The sequence below is a fragment of the Peromyscus californicus genome, unplaced genomic scaffold (assembly GCF_007827085.1).
Source record: "Peromyscus californicus insignis strain IS unplaced genomic scaffold, ASM782708v3 Scaffold_5__1_contigs__length_169319896, whole genome shotgun sequence".
Taxonomy (NCBI): Eukaryota; Metazoa; Chordata; class Mammalia; order Rodentia; family Cricetidae; genus Peromyscus; species Peromyscus californicus.
In genome coordinates, this window is record NW_026294573.1 from 84,549,724 (window position 1) to 84,564,564 (window position 14,841).

At 41.7% G+C, this 14,841-nt stretch overlaps 1 protein-coding gene across 1 annotated transcript in view; it reads right to left on the minus strand.

Annotated features, from left to right (window-relative positions):
- The window catches only part of Pappa (pappalysin 1), a 246,389-nt gene that overhangs the window by 49,828 nt on the left and 181,720 nt on the right, over positions 1-14,841 (minus strand). The window contains exons 14-15 of the mRNA XM_052717315.1: positions 11,261-11,429; positions 8,724-8,907 (exon numbers count right to left, since the gene is read on the minus strand). Coding sequence (XP_052573275.1) covers positions 8,724-8,907; positions 11,261-11,429 — 353 coding nt within the window. The remainder of the gene's footprint in view (positions 1-8,723; positions 8,908-11,260; positions 11,430-14,841) is intronic.

A 14,841-nucleotide genomic window follows, 5' to 3' on the forward strand; every position in this document is an offset into this window, starting at 1 on the left:
CATTAGTTATTGTTACATACTTATATGTACATGTATATGTATGATCTTTTAAAGTCAGCAAATGAGTCTTGCTTAGCCTGTATCCAGATGTGTTTTAAAAAATTTTCTTCTCCAGTAAGTATGAAAGGAACTGTAAACATTTAGTAGTGTCAGAAGAGTGGTGTTCATTGAGATTACTATGCTTAGAAGATTATTCAGCAGACAAGTCTCTCTGAGAATATTTTCAAGAAAAATTAGATTTCTGTATCTTGAGTCACAGTAGGGTAACTGTGGCTGATAATGCTGTGTTGTACATTTCAAAAACTGAGAATAATTTGAATGCTCTCACAACAAGTAAGTTATAAATGTTTAAAGTAATAGATAGACCAGTTATTCTAATTTGATCAGGGCACAATTAATAAGTATATCCAAACATTACATTTTCTCCCCAAAATGTATGAAATCATGGTGCATGCATGAAAAAATTAAGCATTGAAATTATCATAGAATAGAATCAAAAAGTGAAGCATCAGACCTTCAGTCTGATTTTGCTTTGCTTTGTCTTGTTTCCCATGTTTGCCACATAGTGTGGTCATGGATATGGTCAAAAAAAAAAGGGCCTGCATTGTACTTATTCTTTATTCCCAGAGCCTAGTATGCTATCCAGTATATAGTAGTCCCTCAATTTCCATTTGTTGCATGAATGAAGCATCATGAATTCACTTGTGATTTTTAATGAGTTGTTTATCCTCCCTGGTCCTAAGCAAAAGCTACTTCTAAGTTCTTATCAAATTTGAACATTTTAAGATGTGAAAGGGGCCCTAGTATCTTGTCCCCAAGGAAAATCCCGTACCCCGCACCACCACCCATTGCTGCCCCAATTGTAGGCCAGCAGGGAAGTCCTCTGTGGGAAGGCCTCCCCATCAACACCACTCATTGGACCCTGCAATCTATAAGACCCACTCCCTCTCCAAAACCCACCCATCCCCCATGACCTCAGCAGCTCCCTGAGACATGAAATTTGCCAGCTTTGATTGTACCAAGAACTCTGATTGGACCAAGAGTGCCAAGTGGTCCAAGAGTGGCCTTCTGAGACACAGACACAGCCAGCACATATTGGACCGAGAGCAGCTCCCTCAGACACATACTTCCTACACCAATTGGAGGAAGAGATGGGTAGACACCAGTGCAAAACTACATACAACAACATAAAGAGCAATATGGCACCACAGAACCTAGCAGTTCTACAACAGCAAGACCTGAATACCCAACATAGAAGAAGCAGAAGAAAACAACCTGAAAATAACTTTATGAAGATGATAGAGTCCTTTAAAGAGGTAATGAAAAATTCCCTTAAAGAAATTAAGGAAAAGAAAAACAAAAATTGGAAGGAATCAATAAATCCCTTAATGAAAGCCAAGAAAACCAAGAAAAACAATCAAACAGGTGAAGAAAACAGTTCAAGACCTGAAAATTGAAATAGAAGCAAATGAAGACACAAACCGAGGGAATGCTGTAAATGGAAAATCTGAGTAAATGAACAGGAACTACAGATGCAAGCATAACCAACAGAATACAAAAGATGGAAGAGAGACTATCTGGAGTGAAGGATACATAGAGGGAATAGATCAATCAGTCAAAGAAAACACTAAAGCCAAAAAAATGTCATAACACTGAACATCCAAGTAACCTGGAACATCATGAAGAGGCCAAACCTAAGAATAATGGGGATAGAAGAAGGAGAAGAATACCAGATCTAAGGCAGAGAAAAATGTATTTATCAGAATTATAGAAGAAAACTTTCCCAACCTAAAGAAGGAAATGAAGATACAAGAAGCTTACAGTAGAACACCAAATTGACTAGATCCTCCCCACAAAAAGACCTCTCATCACATAATAATCAAAACACTAAACATACAGAATAAAGAAAGAATATTAAGAGCTGCAAAGGAAAAAGACTTATAAAGGCAGACCCATCAGAATAAGACCTGACTTCTCACTTGAGAATCTGAAAGCCAGAAGGTCCTGGACAGACGTTATATAGACACTAAGAGACCATAGATGTCAGCCCAGACTACTATACCCAGCAAAACTTTCAATCACCATAGACGGAGTACACAAGATATTCTAAGACAAAACCAGATTTAAACAATACCTAACCACAAATCTGGCCCTACAGAAAGTACTAGAAGAAAAATTCCAACCTAAGGAAGTTAGATGCACCCACGAAGACACAGGCAATAGGTAATTCCACAGCAGCAAATTCCAAAGAAGGGAAATACACACACACTACCACCAAAAAATAATAGGACTTAACACTGAACCTGATAGAAGAGAAAGTAGAAAGTAGCCTTGAACATACTGGCACAGGAGACTACTTCCTAAATATAACACCTGTAGCATAGACACTGAGAGGAACAATTAATAAATGGGACCTCCTGAAATTGAGAACTTTTTGTAAGGCTAAGGACATTGTAAACAAAAATGCAAAATGACAGCCTACAGAATGGGGAAAAATCTTCACCAACCCCACATCTGATAGAGGACTGATCTCCAAAATATGTAAAGAACTCAAGAAATTAGAGATCAAAATGCCAGACAATCCAATTTTAAAAAGGGGCTACAGATCTAAACAGAGAATTCTCAACAGAAGAATCTCAAATGGCTGAAAGACATTTAAGGGAATTGCTCAACATCCTTAGTCATGAGAAAAATGCAAATCAAAATGACTCTGAGATACCATCTTATACCTGTCAGAATGGCTAAGATCAAAAACACTGATGATAGCTTATGTTGGAGAGGATGTGGAGCAAAGGGAACATTCCTGCATTATTGGTGGGAGCGTAAACTTGTACAGTCACTTTGGAAATTGGAATGGTGACTTCTCAAAAAGTTGGGAATCAATCTACCTTAAGACCCTATGATCCACTCTTGGGCATATACCCAAGGGATGCTCAATCATACCACAAGGATGCTTGCTCAACTATGTTCATAGCAGCATTATTTGTAATACCCAGAACCTGGAAACAACCTATATGCCCCTCTACTGAAGAATGGATAAATAAAATGTGATACATATACATAATGGAGTACTACTCAGCTGTAAAAAATAATGATATCATGCAATTTGCAGGCAAGTGGATACAACTAGAAAATATCATTCTGAGTGAGGTAACCCAGACTCAGAAGGATGAATATGGTATGTCTTCACTGATAAGTGGATACTAAATATAAAGCAAAGGATAACCAGACTACAAACCACAGCTCCAGAGAAGCTAGCTAACAAGGAGAACTCTAAGAGGGATACATGGATCGCCCTAGGAAGGGGAAATAGATGAGATCTCCTGTGTAAACTGGGGGTGAATGGAAGAAATAGAGGGTAGGGGGTGGGGGATGAGAACATAAGGGAATGGGATTGTTGAGCTGGAACAGGGACAGAATGGGAGAGAAATGAGATATCTTGATAGAGGGAAACATCATGGGGATAGGGAGAAACCTGGTGCCAGGAATTCACAAGGATGACCCCAGCTCAGACTACTAGCAATAGTGGAAAGGGTGCCTGAGCTGGCCTACCCCAGTAATTGGATTGGTGAATACCCTAATTGTCATCATAGCCTTCATCTAGTAACTGATGGAAGCAGATGCAGAGATCTACAGCCAAGCACATGTCCGAGCTCCAGGAGTCCAGTCGAAGAGAATGAAGAGGTATTCTATGAGCAAAGGGCATCAAGATCATGATGTGGAAGTCTACAGATACAGATAAAAACAGAATGAAGCTAGTGGGAACTTATGAACTTTAGATCAATAGCTGTGGAGCCTTCATGGGACTGGACTAGGCCCTCTGCAGAAGTGAGACAGTTGTGTAGCTTGGTCTGTTTAAGAGGCTCCTGCCAATGGGATCAGGTTCTATCCCTGGTGCATATCTGGCTTTTTGGAGCCCATTACTTCTGGTAGAACACCTTGCACAGCCTTTACGCAGCCAGGAGGGGCTTGGACTTGCCTCAGTGGAATATACCAGACTCTGCTAACTCCCCATTGGAGGCCTTACCTTTTTTGAGGGTGGGTTGGGGGGAGTTGGGGGGGCAGGAGGAGGTATGAGAGGGGGATCTGTGGTTGATATGTAAAATGAAGAAAAAATTTCTTATTAAAAAACAAAAAGACCTGAAAGGGTACTGATCTATGGTGATATTTTATTTGTATTAAAATGTTATTTGTATGTTAATAAATAAAGTTGCCCCGGGGGGGGGGGGGTCAGAGCTATTAGCAAGCCATAGGAAAGCAGGGCAGTGGTGGTGTACTCTTGTAATCCCAGCACTTTGTAGGCAGAGCTGGGTAAGTCTCTGTGTGTTCAGGGATACAGCCATTATTGGATACACATGCCTTTAATCTCAATACCAATCATGGAAAACCTGGAGGCCTATACAGACAGGCCGTGAGGAGGCGGTCATGTGGTTGGGTTTACAACCAATGAGAAGGCAGGACAGGAACTCTATATAAAGACTTTAACACAGGGGTAGCTCTGGTTCGGAGAGGTAGGACCACCGCAGGAGGAAGGGTAAGGTTTTAGCTCTTAGCTCTGACCTCTTGGCTTTCTTCTTTGCATTGGTTCTGTGTTTCTTATTTAATAAGAAGGTTGTTTACATCTACACTGATCCCTCATAGTCTGCAGAGAATAAGAATTCAGCTAGCTGTACTAGAATAAGGAGAAGCAAGCCTTCAAAAACCTGCATTAGCCTAAGGCTAGGATTTCTACAATAACAAAGATATTCACTTTCATTGTTCTTGGTAAGGAATAGACACTAACAGAAGTTACAGAAGTGGTAGAATGAAAAGACAAATAGGAGAGAACCCAGTGGGGCAGGCAATGTGACCACAAAGGACTTTAGGCTGATTTCCCGAAAGTAACCCATGGGAATTTCAGCCAACAATGTATGGAGCTTGAGAAAAGCAAGAAGAAGGTGAAATATTAGCAAAAGCATGTAAAGAAACAACTAATCCTCTAATATGTATATCTCGAGGCTACTGGGATCCAAAGAAGTTAAATCTACATCAGACTTGGCATTCCCAGGTCTGTCAGACTCCTCAAACACACTGGAGCTCCTACCTGAACTAAGCTGAAGAAATCCTGCAAAGCTGTGTTCACCAAAAAGCTTATGGAGTAAAGGATTTAGATCAATGGAGTATGGAATCAAGGATCACCTACACAGTGGGATACTACCATCCCCAGCTTCTCCCCTGACATTCAGATTTCTTTACCTAGGTAGCCCATTTTTCTTTCCAAATAATAAATACAAAGGAAAAAGAATGTCTTATAAAGCAGTTGTTTTTAGGGATCATTGACAGGGAATCCTTCAGAAGAGAAATAAAGGAAACTGGAATATTGTTTACTTCCTTGCAAACACGCATGGAGGAAGGCAAAGGCAAAGCACAGGGAGACTATTTCACCAGATAAACAAGTTGTTAGACGTCACTATGCCACTCTTCATGTTTACCTCACAGTCAAGAAAAACCAAGAAATCAGAAAAGGCTCCATGCAACAGTGTATCTTTTGGAAGCCAGTGAGTTGAATGATTTTATAAGCTCACGTGAAAATCTGAGATGGAAAAAGATCATGAGAGGTAGAAGTAGAATGTAGACCTTCTGTGGGGATTTTGTAGCATGAAGATGTGCTGCCTTCAGAAGCTGTGCTCCACAGTCAATAGTAAATACACCTATCTATCATGGTTGAGTAAGTTAGACTTCCCTAGGTAATAAAAATAATGTATTTAATCCATTAGTTCAATATTTATGGTCTTCATCTTAAAGTTGTCTTTCCTGAATTTGAGAGCACCTTCCCCATCATGCAATTTTATAAATTTGACGTATGCTTACAAAGCTTATTTGAGGAACACCAACAACAGCAGTAGTGAAAACCTTGGCACAAGTTATTTTAAGAACTCTTGTGTTCTTTCACATAAATCTTGAAGAGAAACTTGGATTAAAGCAACATTTCAGGATATTTGAGAAAATAAATCACCTGAAATAGAGGAGCAAGGGGGACTGTGCCACTTGTTTGGGATAAAGCACTTTAGGGGTACAGTTATTGGATTTTCCTGGATGGTTGTGCTCTTCTGAAGACAACAATACTGGTGCCCGAGAGCTTTAGAGGGTAGAATATGACTCCATATTTGCTAGTCACAAGGATTATACAGGGCAGGGTCAGCAGTCGGGCGGGTATCCCCTACTGCTCAAATGTGGAGGGAAAAAGAAGTCTTCAGCAAGTGCTTTCTCTGGTGCAGACATTTATAAACACCATTTTTTCACTTCTAATGGCTTTGTCAGTGAACACCCCTAAGCGTATTTTTTAAGTAGTGGTGTGGTGGGTACAGGAGCAACACTAATTAGCTAAGTCAAAGAGCTGATAAAGAACAAAACCAGTAGAATCTGGACTTTCTTATTTTTAGCTATTTATTGCATCTCATTTATTTATTATTGCTTATTTATATGTATATATGTGTGGGTGCATGGATGTCATCATATGGAAGTTATCCAATGAGCTGTCTTGCTGAATCCAACCTGGAACTTTCTGTTTCTATGGCTATTGCTTTTATTTTCCCCCTGAAACATAGTCTAAGGAAGGGAAAAATAAGAAGTAGAAAGGAAGAAAACACAGCAAATGAAATAAAATAGTGGAGGAAAAGTTATTTTGATCTTTTCTTGAGAAAGGTGAAACAAGGTAGCATCAAGCACCTCAAAGAGGGAAGGGGACTATCATTCAGTCCTTGCTGCCAGCAGGTCCAAGTGGAAACCTCAGAGAAAGGATGTGTGTAGAGAATGGTACTGACAGCAAGGCTACATGAACTAGCAGCTGGTCCCCACAGGTCAGTGTGGAAACTCAAGATGTTTCCCTGAATTCTCAAGAGATGGGCAAACTGAGATTCAGCAACTGTCAAAATGGCTGTTCTCCTGAAACCACCTTTCTATGACAATGCCCTTCTCCTTCATCCACAGTCACATGAAAGATGGCAGAAAGATTTGCTTGAGGATTTGCCACACTGAGACCTTCAATAATCAATGCTAATTTATTTGCCTTTTTCCCCAAGGGCCTCTGACTAAGAAAGGTATGATGTTCTAGTTATTAATACATCCTGCATCTTATTGACATATAGAGCCATATAACAGGTTTGGATTGCTTAGATTTTAACAGTGGTTATCAACCTGCGGGTCGTGACCCTCTTGGGGGTTAAATGACCCTTTCACAGGGGTTGCCTAAGACCATGGGAAAACACAGGCAATTACATTACAATTCATAAAAGTAGCAAAATTACAGTTATGAAGTAGCAATGAAAATAATTTTATGGTTGATGTCACCACAATATGCGGAACTGTATTAAAGGGTCACAGCATTAGGAAGGTTGAGAACCACTGGCCTTAGAAGCTAGAAAGTTTTCATTTTCCATTGGTTTCTTCCCCTCTTCTCTTTGATCTTAAAGTAGCTCAAATGAAAAATCTCCACCTTTCTCATTCAACTCTTCTTTGATAGAAAAAGAGGAGGAGCTGGGGTATATAGGCCAGATGTACTTCCTGTCTTTCTTGAGGAACAATTTATAATTAAAGCTGGGTCTTTTATTCTTTTTGTATCATTTCTTCATCACAACATTCAGTTACCCAGCCAACGCATTTTATTAAGTTTTAGTATATGTCATTTCCTGAGCTTCTGACCATAGACATTGCATCCAAAGGCTACAAGTTCATTTAACCTTTGGAAGTCAATTTTATATAATCTTTGGGGGTCAATTTCCCCTTGAAAAACTAGTGAGACTCATGATACTCCTTATCATCCAAGTACCCAAAACTTAGGCATACACAGTAGTTTATCTTCAGAGTATTCAGGGACATAGTACCAGTGTCCCCACACTCGACAGAACTCCTCATGCACACTCTGTGGCACAATGGACCAGAATATGAACCTCTATGATCAAGTTAGTTATTGTTATTGGTATTTAAGAATGAAATATCATTTCTGCTAACAAACCAACTGTAGCATAGAACTCTTATATCTCTGAAATCAAACAAAAATTGCTGTTACTGAGCTCTGTGAAGTTCCTTCCTTTCCTGGATGTACTTTGGGTCCTCAGTATTTCCAGTTTTTCTGGATAGGTTGTGAGACCTCTTTTAAGACTTCCATTTCTAGAAATTCACTATGTGCCTCCAGGCCAGTTTCTCACCCATTTCTAATATGTGGCCTCTTCTTCAGACTGCCAGATTCCCTCTTCTTCACCTCCATATTCTTATTGCTTAGTCTAGGAATAGAGCATGGTTGCCGTCACTAATATAGCAACCTTGGGCTATTTCTTTAAATCCTAATAACTGAATTGTTCCCTTTGGATAATTCAAAGACTAATAATAACACTGCATAAGTTTTGCTGATTGTTAATCATACACAATAAGCTAGATACATTCATTCCATATATAATTCTCTTTGTTGCCCTGCTCCATCCCTGCTATCTTTTTTGCAAGAGTTACAAAATCTTGAAAGGGTATTCACTTCCATTTTTATACACATATAAATTTGTATATATTTTTTAAATTTCTGGCTGCATGGCAAGGTAGTTTCTATAACTACAAATGGTAAAAAAAGAAGCCTGGAAGAGACACAACTCTGTTCACCTCTTGGTGTCTCAGACTCAGAAGGAGGTTTGGAAACAGCTCCTAGGTTTTTCGGAGATGATGGAGGCCAGCCTGGGACAGAGAGCTCAGAATACCTTTCAGCTGGGCAGGGTGGCGGCACTGAAAGGAACATCTTCTACCAAAGGTGGTGCCTTCTGGGCAGGAGAAGGAGGCAGCATAGACGTGATGGTGATCCGGGACACCGCAGTCCACTGGCTCACATGCCACCTGCTTGTTCCACTTGCCCTCCGTACATGTCACCGTGATGCTTGGTCCCACCTGAGGAGCAGAGAAAGATCCAATGACAGACAGCAGGCAGGTCCTTCTATATGAGGACATGCATGCACTTCTCCAGAAGTGACAGGTCATAGTCTTGTCTAGGAATGAGGAAACCTATTCTCAGTGTTTAACTTGAACTTATTTTTAATAACTCAACAATTACGTGGATTAAATATTTTAATCCTCATTTAATGCTGAAGAAATGGAAGTTTAGAAACATTGTATGAGCAGCCCTAGGATACCCACTAAGAGAAAAGCTAAGTGTGACTTCAACCCACATAATGTGCTCAGAACTGCAATCTGTAATGTCTTCCGAATAGGTCGTTACATCATTTTTATGGGAATCTTGTGATTCAGAGCCCTCACAGGGTGTGATTTCTTTTACAAAAAAGACTCTAACACAGGTTTAATAGAAGCACACCAGAGGCTGATCTTGATATCTTTTCTTGAAGGGATTTACTTAGAGACAGCTAAAGTGCTAAGTCAGGGAGTGCCTTTGGGTGTAGGAGCCCTGATGTCTCTCGATGGGAAGGTTCTCTCTTTTTCTTGAACTCTCCCACTGGTAAAATGAATGGATTGAACCTAGGGATTACACTCTACGCTGCTGCCTCTTCTGAGATTTAGTGGCTCCAGTGAGAAAGATTTTGAGTTATCAAGAAAAAAATACATTGAAGAACAAATGTAGGACCACTGAAAGGTCTGGCTGATTTACACCGAACTAGAAGACGGTAGGACTGTGTAGGTAGAAGGGTGAGGCTGTGCTATAGAGCCAAGAGAGGGCCTGTCATTGGCAGCCCAGAGTCTTCCATTCAAGGAGGAAGCAGCCAAACCCCCAGGGGTTGAGAGTGCCAAATGTTGATTTGGGATTTTTAAAAGCAAAGGACATTTTCCTCTCTTAAGCACACATCAAAGGGAGCAGAGGTCTCTCGCTGCCAAGGCAGCCTAATTGTTTCCATAGGAGTTCAGACCTGCCATGTCTCACACACGGAAGTCGGTGTGTAAGACAAGCCAGCCCAGAAGCTCTCCACAAATAGGCGTTCCCAGCAGTAAAGAATGTGTCCCTGTACGCTAGCAGAAAGAGGGTACAGTCTACTGGTGGGGCTGTGGAAAAGCTGCATCTAGACATTCTGGGATCCTCAAAATTTGGGGCTGCCAACTTTTCCCACTCTCTCCTGTTGGACCTGAGATTCCCAAAGCAACATTAGGCTAAAGCAACGTTTGCCATGACACTTATCTCTACTCAATGCCAATAGCTTCATGCAGGACATATCCCAATCTCCAAGGGCTCCATCTCTAACACCCCCATGGGTCTGTCTGACATCTGCCTCACTCCTTACATTCCATGCCACACCTTTGTGGGCAGCCAAATGAGGCCTTTATTTATCAGGATTTAATCATATCATGCCCTTCTACAGCTTCTTGCCGCCATAACAACTCCAAACTTCCCAACTAGACTGGCAGGACCTGGCATCTGTGGACTCAATTTGACCCTCTAGCCTCATGACTTGAGTGATTTTTAGAAACACTAGTCTTCAGATGTGGCACACTTACAGTACTAACAGCCTTTCATATATATTCCCCTGCCTGTGCAAGAGCACACTTTTCTTATTTGTTTCCTGCAGACACACTTCTGTCCATCAAACCATTTCTCAGTTCCCATATTACTTTTCCGAGGCACTTTCCTTAAGGCCCCTCCATATTTCTGCAAAACCCTCTCTGACTAGCTCTTTGCTAGTCACTAAGAAACAGTTCAGTGTTAAGGACTTTTTTTCTCTACGATCTAGCAGAGTTTCTGATTTATGATGCACTCATGCTTTGCATTGAATGAATGAATGAATGAGTTAGTGAACAAATGAAGAGACATGCAGATAGAGAGTACCCATCTACCTAAAACATCTCATTCCATTATGCAAAATTTGGAGGATCAGCATCTCATTCCAATATGTTCATCCTAGATCCTAGATCTGTAACCTGTGTTATATGATATATGCTACCTGCAATACTCCTTGGACAGAAGCCCTCTTCTTAAAGAGTCCCAGTTGATTTTTTTATTGGCTGTGTCATTGATTCATTAATTGAGGTACATATACATATATGAATGTGTGTTTATGTATACTTATATACATGCATATATGTATATATACATATGTATATATATACACACACATATATACATATATATGAGAAAGAGCTGGAGAGAGGAGAAGAGAGAGGGAGAGAAAGAGAGACTTTTTTATTCATTTGTCTTCTGTAGCATCAGTATTTTGTGTGCTGAGAATTCTGCAGAGAACCCATTCCACATCCACCAGCCTTCCCTGACTGGAAAAGGGCTCTCCAGTCTGCATCCACAAACCTGGCTCTTGATCAACTCATCATCCCGCTGTATCTGCAGCACATAACCTGTCTGGCAGCTCACAGTGCACTGGGCACCATGGTAGCGGTGGCTGCTGGAACAGTTGAGAGAAGCATTCTCCACAGCCAGTTCTGGACAGTCCGTGGCTTCACAGGCGAAATGCACACAGCTGGGGAGGAAGAAATAAGAAGGTGAAGAAAGGTTTCCTCACAAGACAATCTTACTCCAGCTAGAAGGCCAAGACTAGGCCTCTCCCTAAAGTTTCAGGAGGCAAAAATTGAGGAGAGTGAAGAGCACCGAGTCAGGCAAAGAAGATTCTGCAGGCCACTGTTACAGATTATTAAGAATACAGGGAATGGGGGCTGACAATTCTGGACTCAAATCCTGTCACTTGAACACTTCTGTGAATACTGACTTCCAAGAGCCGTGGGGGGGATTAGATCAGTTGACTCATGATATGCAAATAGCCAAGTTCCCAGCACATTCTAAGCTTCAACAATCAGTAGCTAATGTTATAAAGACACCTGCTGTATTTATTACCTAGAAGTTGTGTGACTTGGGCAAACGAGTTATTATGGGAGCCTCAGTGGACCTTCAGATTCACCCCCCTCACAAAGCCAGGACTCTGTGGCAGTGACAGGGGTTGTCTTTCAGAACTATAATGTAACTCACAAATCCTTAGGAAAAATGAACAGAGCTCATGCCTTATGCCTTTCCTTGGTGGATTTTTCACTTTCTGGCCAATCTGAATTGTGCTCAATCTTCAAATCGGAGCTAATTCTATCAGAGGCTTTCCTTTATGTCCATAGATGAGTTCCCTCACAGACTTTCTGCCTTCCTGTCTGCCATACAGTTGCCTCGCACTCAGTGCCTTTCAAGTCCAGGGTGTAGGTGCCTACCAGGCACCCAGCTGCATGCTAATGTTTAAAGACACAAATAGAAATGACACAAAGCCCCTGTGCTTAGATGGCCTTTTCCATTGAGCTGTAGGTACACACATAGTCAGGAATAGTAGTGAAGAATCACTGAGAGCATATCCAAGTGAGCTCACTTCATTGTCACAATAACCCTATGAGCCAAGTGTTACTCAGTTTACAGTTGGAAATTGAAGCCTGACAAGAATAAGCTACCTGTTTAAACTCCCACCCCTATGTGAGACCCAAAGGTCTTCATGGCTAACCTTATGCTATGGGTCTGGACTGGAACATGGTTATGGATGGAGACATGCCTGTTTCATTCTGACATTATGAATAAAAATGGCTTGCACCCAGATGTCAACTTAATAGGGAGAAATAACTGGCAGTAGCACCTTTCAATGGCTTGTAAAAATTTTGTAGTAGTTGAAATATGGTTTTGGCAGCAAAACCCACTGGGCAAAAGCTTTTTCTATCTAGGTCTACCCTAGCCTTGTCTACAGGGTTCCCAACTGGCTAGGTTTGCATCCAGAACCCCACGTCTTTGGCTTTCCTGTTCTTTGTTTTTGTTTTTGTTTTTGTTTTTGTTTTGTGGTAAGGGTGGGGGTCAAGACAGGGTCTCCCTGTGTAGCTCTGGCTGTCCTGGAGCTTACTATGTACACAAACCTGGCCTCAAACTTGCAGAGATACACCTCCTGCTGCCTCCCAAGTGCTGGGATTAAAGGCCCGTGCCACTATGCCTAGCATTTGTTTTCCTGTTTTTATATAAGAAAAATGAAAATGTTTGAGCTGAAGCAGCTTCAGAAGAAAGATCCAAACCGTCAAGGTTCCAGCTTTTAAATTCTCATCAGTATTTTGCTTTTAAGGGGAGAATAGAGGATCTGAATACTCATCCTCTCAACTACTCAAATTGTGCAATGAGTAAGAAGGAGATTTTGAGGATGTAACTTTTAAAAGGTTGCAACCCACAGGTTGAGAACCACTGTTCTAGAACTTCTCAGAACATTCAATTTTCTGATGCACTTTGAAGATGTCCAGAATGGCCAAAAGGGGAGATCATTTTCCAAACGCTAATATCCTTTTTATTATGGGGCAGTTCTTAGGATCAGTGTCCCTTTAGCATGCACTTTGGACGTAAAACACCCTTCTCTTCTTAGCGCATCTGTCTGCATCTGGTTCATAGACTTGCCAATAAGAAGGAAAGTAAGGGGGAAATGAGGTCTGAGATGTCAGGCATTAGCCACTGATTTTCACTATAACACCATCTCAGCAACTACAGAGTGACTCCCCGAGGTAAGGATATTGTTCCCATTTGAGAATAAGAATTTGGAATTGCTTGCCCAAGGGCACCTTAGCCTGGACAGAATTCCAATGGACATCAGCTCCTATGCTCCCTAACTAAGCCCTTGTTCTTTCCAGTGCTATCCCACTGTCTAGAAAAGGTTATGTGCACACACTGTCCAAGAATGATATCTGAACCTCCCACAAATCCCCCCTCCCCATACAACTGTCATTCATTTCTAAAATACAAAACCAAGGAAAGCAAAAGGCTCTGATCTAAAGTGGGGATGGGGTAGGGGTTGGGGGTGTTAGCATTCAGACCCGCCTTGGGGACCTGGCCAATAAGCAGGCAATACCTTGGCCCACCCAGGATCCTGACAACATCATCTTATATAGCCTGTTTGCTTAGCACAGCATGCACGAAATCTCCTCATAAAAGGCAGGGCCCCACCCGCCTTCTCTCTCTTTGCCTTCTCTCTCTTTTCTTCTTCTTCCCTCCTCAGCCCCCACCTGCTCTCGACCTCTCTCTCACTGCCCCTCTCCCTCTCTCTCTTTCCCTCTCTTTCTCTTCTCCCCTCTCTCTCTCCCAAGAGGCTGCTTTGTGCCCCTTTACCTCTCCCCTCTCCCTTCTCCCTTCACCCCTAGTAAAACTCTCCAAGTGAGTGCTGTCCTGTCCGCATGGAGCATTTCTCTCTTGCCCGACATGGGGCCCCTGGATTCGACTCCAACCCACCAAAGGTCTCTCACACGCTATTTTTAAAATACAGCAGGAGGATGGGGGTTGGGAGGGGGACTCAATACTAGTGATGGGCAGTCAATAAAAAAGAAAAAAGAATAAAAGAAAATCCATCTCTGAAGGAAGGATATGGCTGGTATGGTGGCCGAAAAAGAGGAAAGGTACGAAGTTCTCACATTAAGGCAAAGGTTAAATTTTTCTTCTCTTTGAATACATGTGCCCACATGTTCCTGTGTCTATTTACTTACACCTTCAAGATCTTCATGAAGGAAGAATCTTTTGTGACTCCACGCCAATCCTTTAGCTGCCCCTCCCCCATTGATCACTGAAATGAGCATCCCACACCTAATGACTGACACCTGGGCAAATCTACCAGCCCAGAGAAAGCCAGTGTTAAAGGGCTGGAAAGGTTTTCTTCCATCTCTGCCCTTCAACTCCTGTCTTACCTCCCATGGCCTACTGCTCAGCTACAACTATGCTGTCAATTTTTTGGTGGTCACACAGACAACAAATGGCCATGTCGTCAAAGGTGGAAAATGAAAGGAAAACCTGAATACCAGCTCTTCAGGTCATTTGGGAGAGGAACAGAGAAAAGTTAGCCTCCTAGGACCTTGTTTTACTGCCCAGAAATAAGGTTAAAAGAGAAAGTG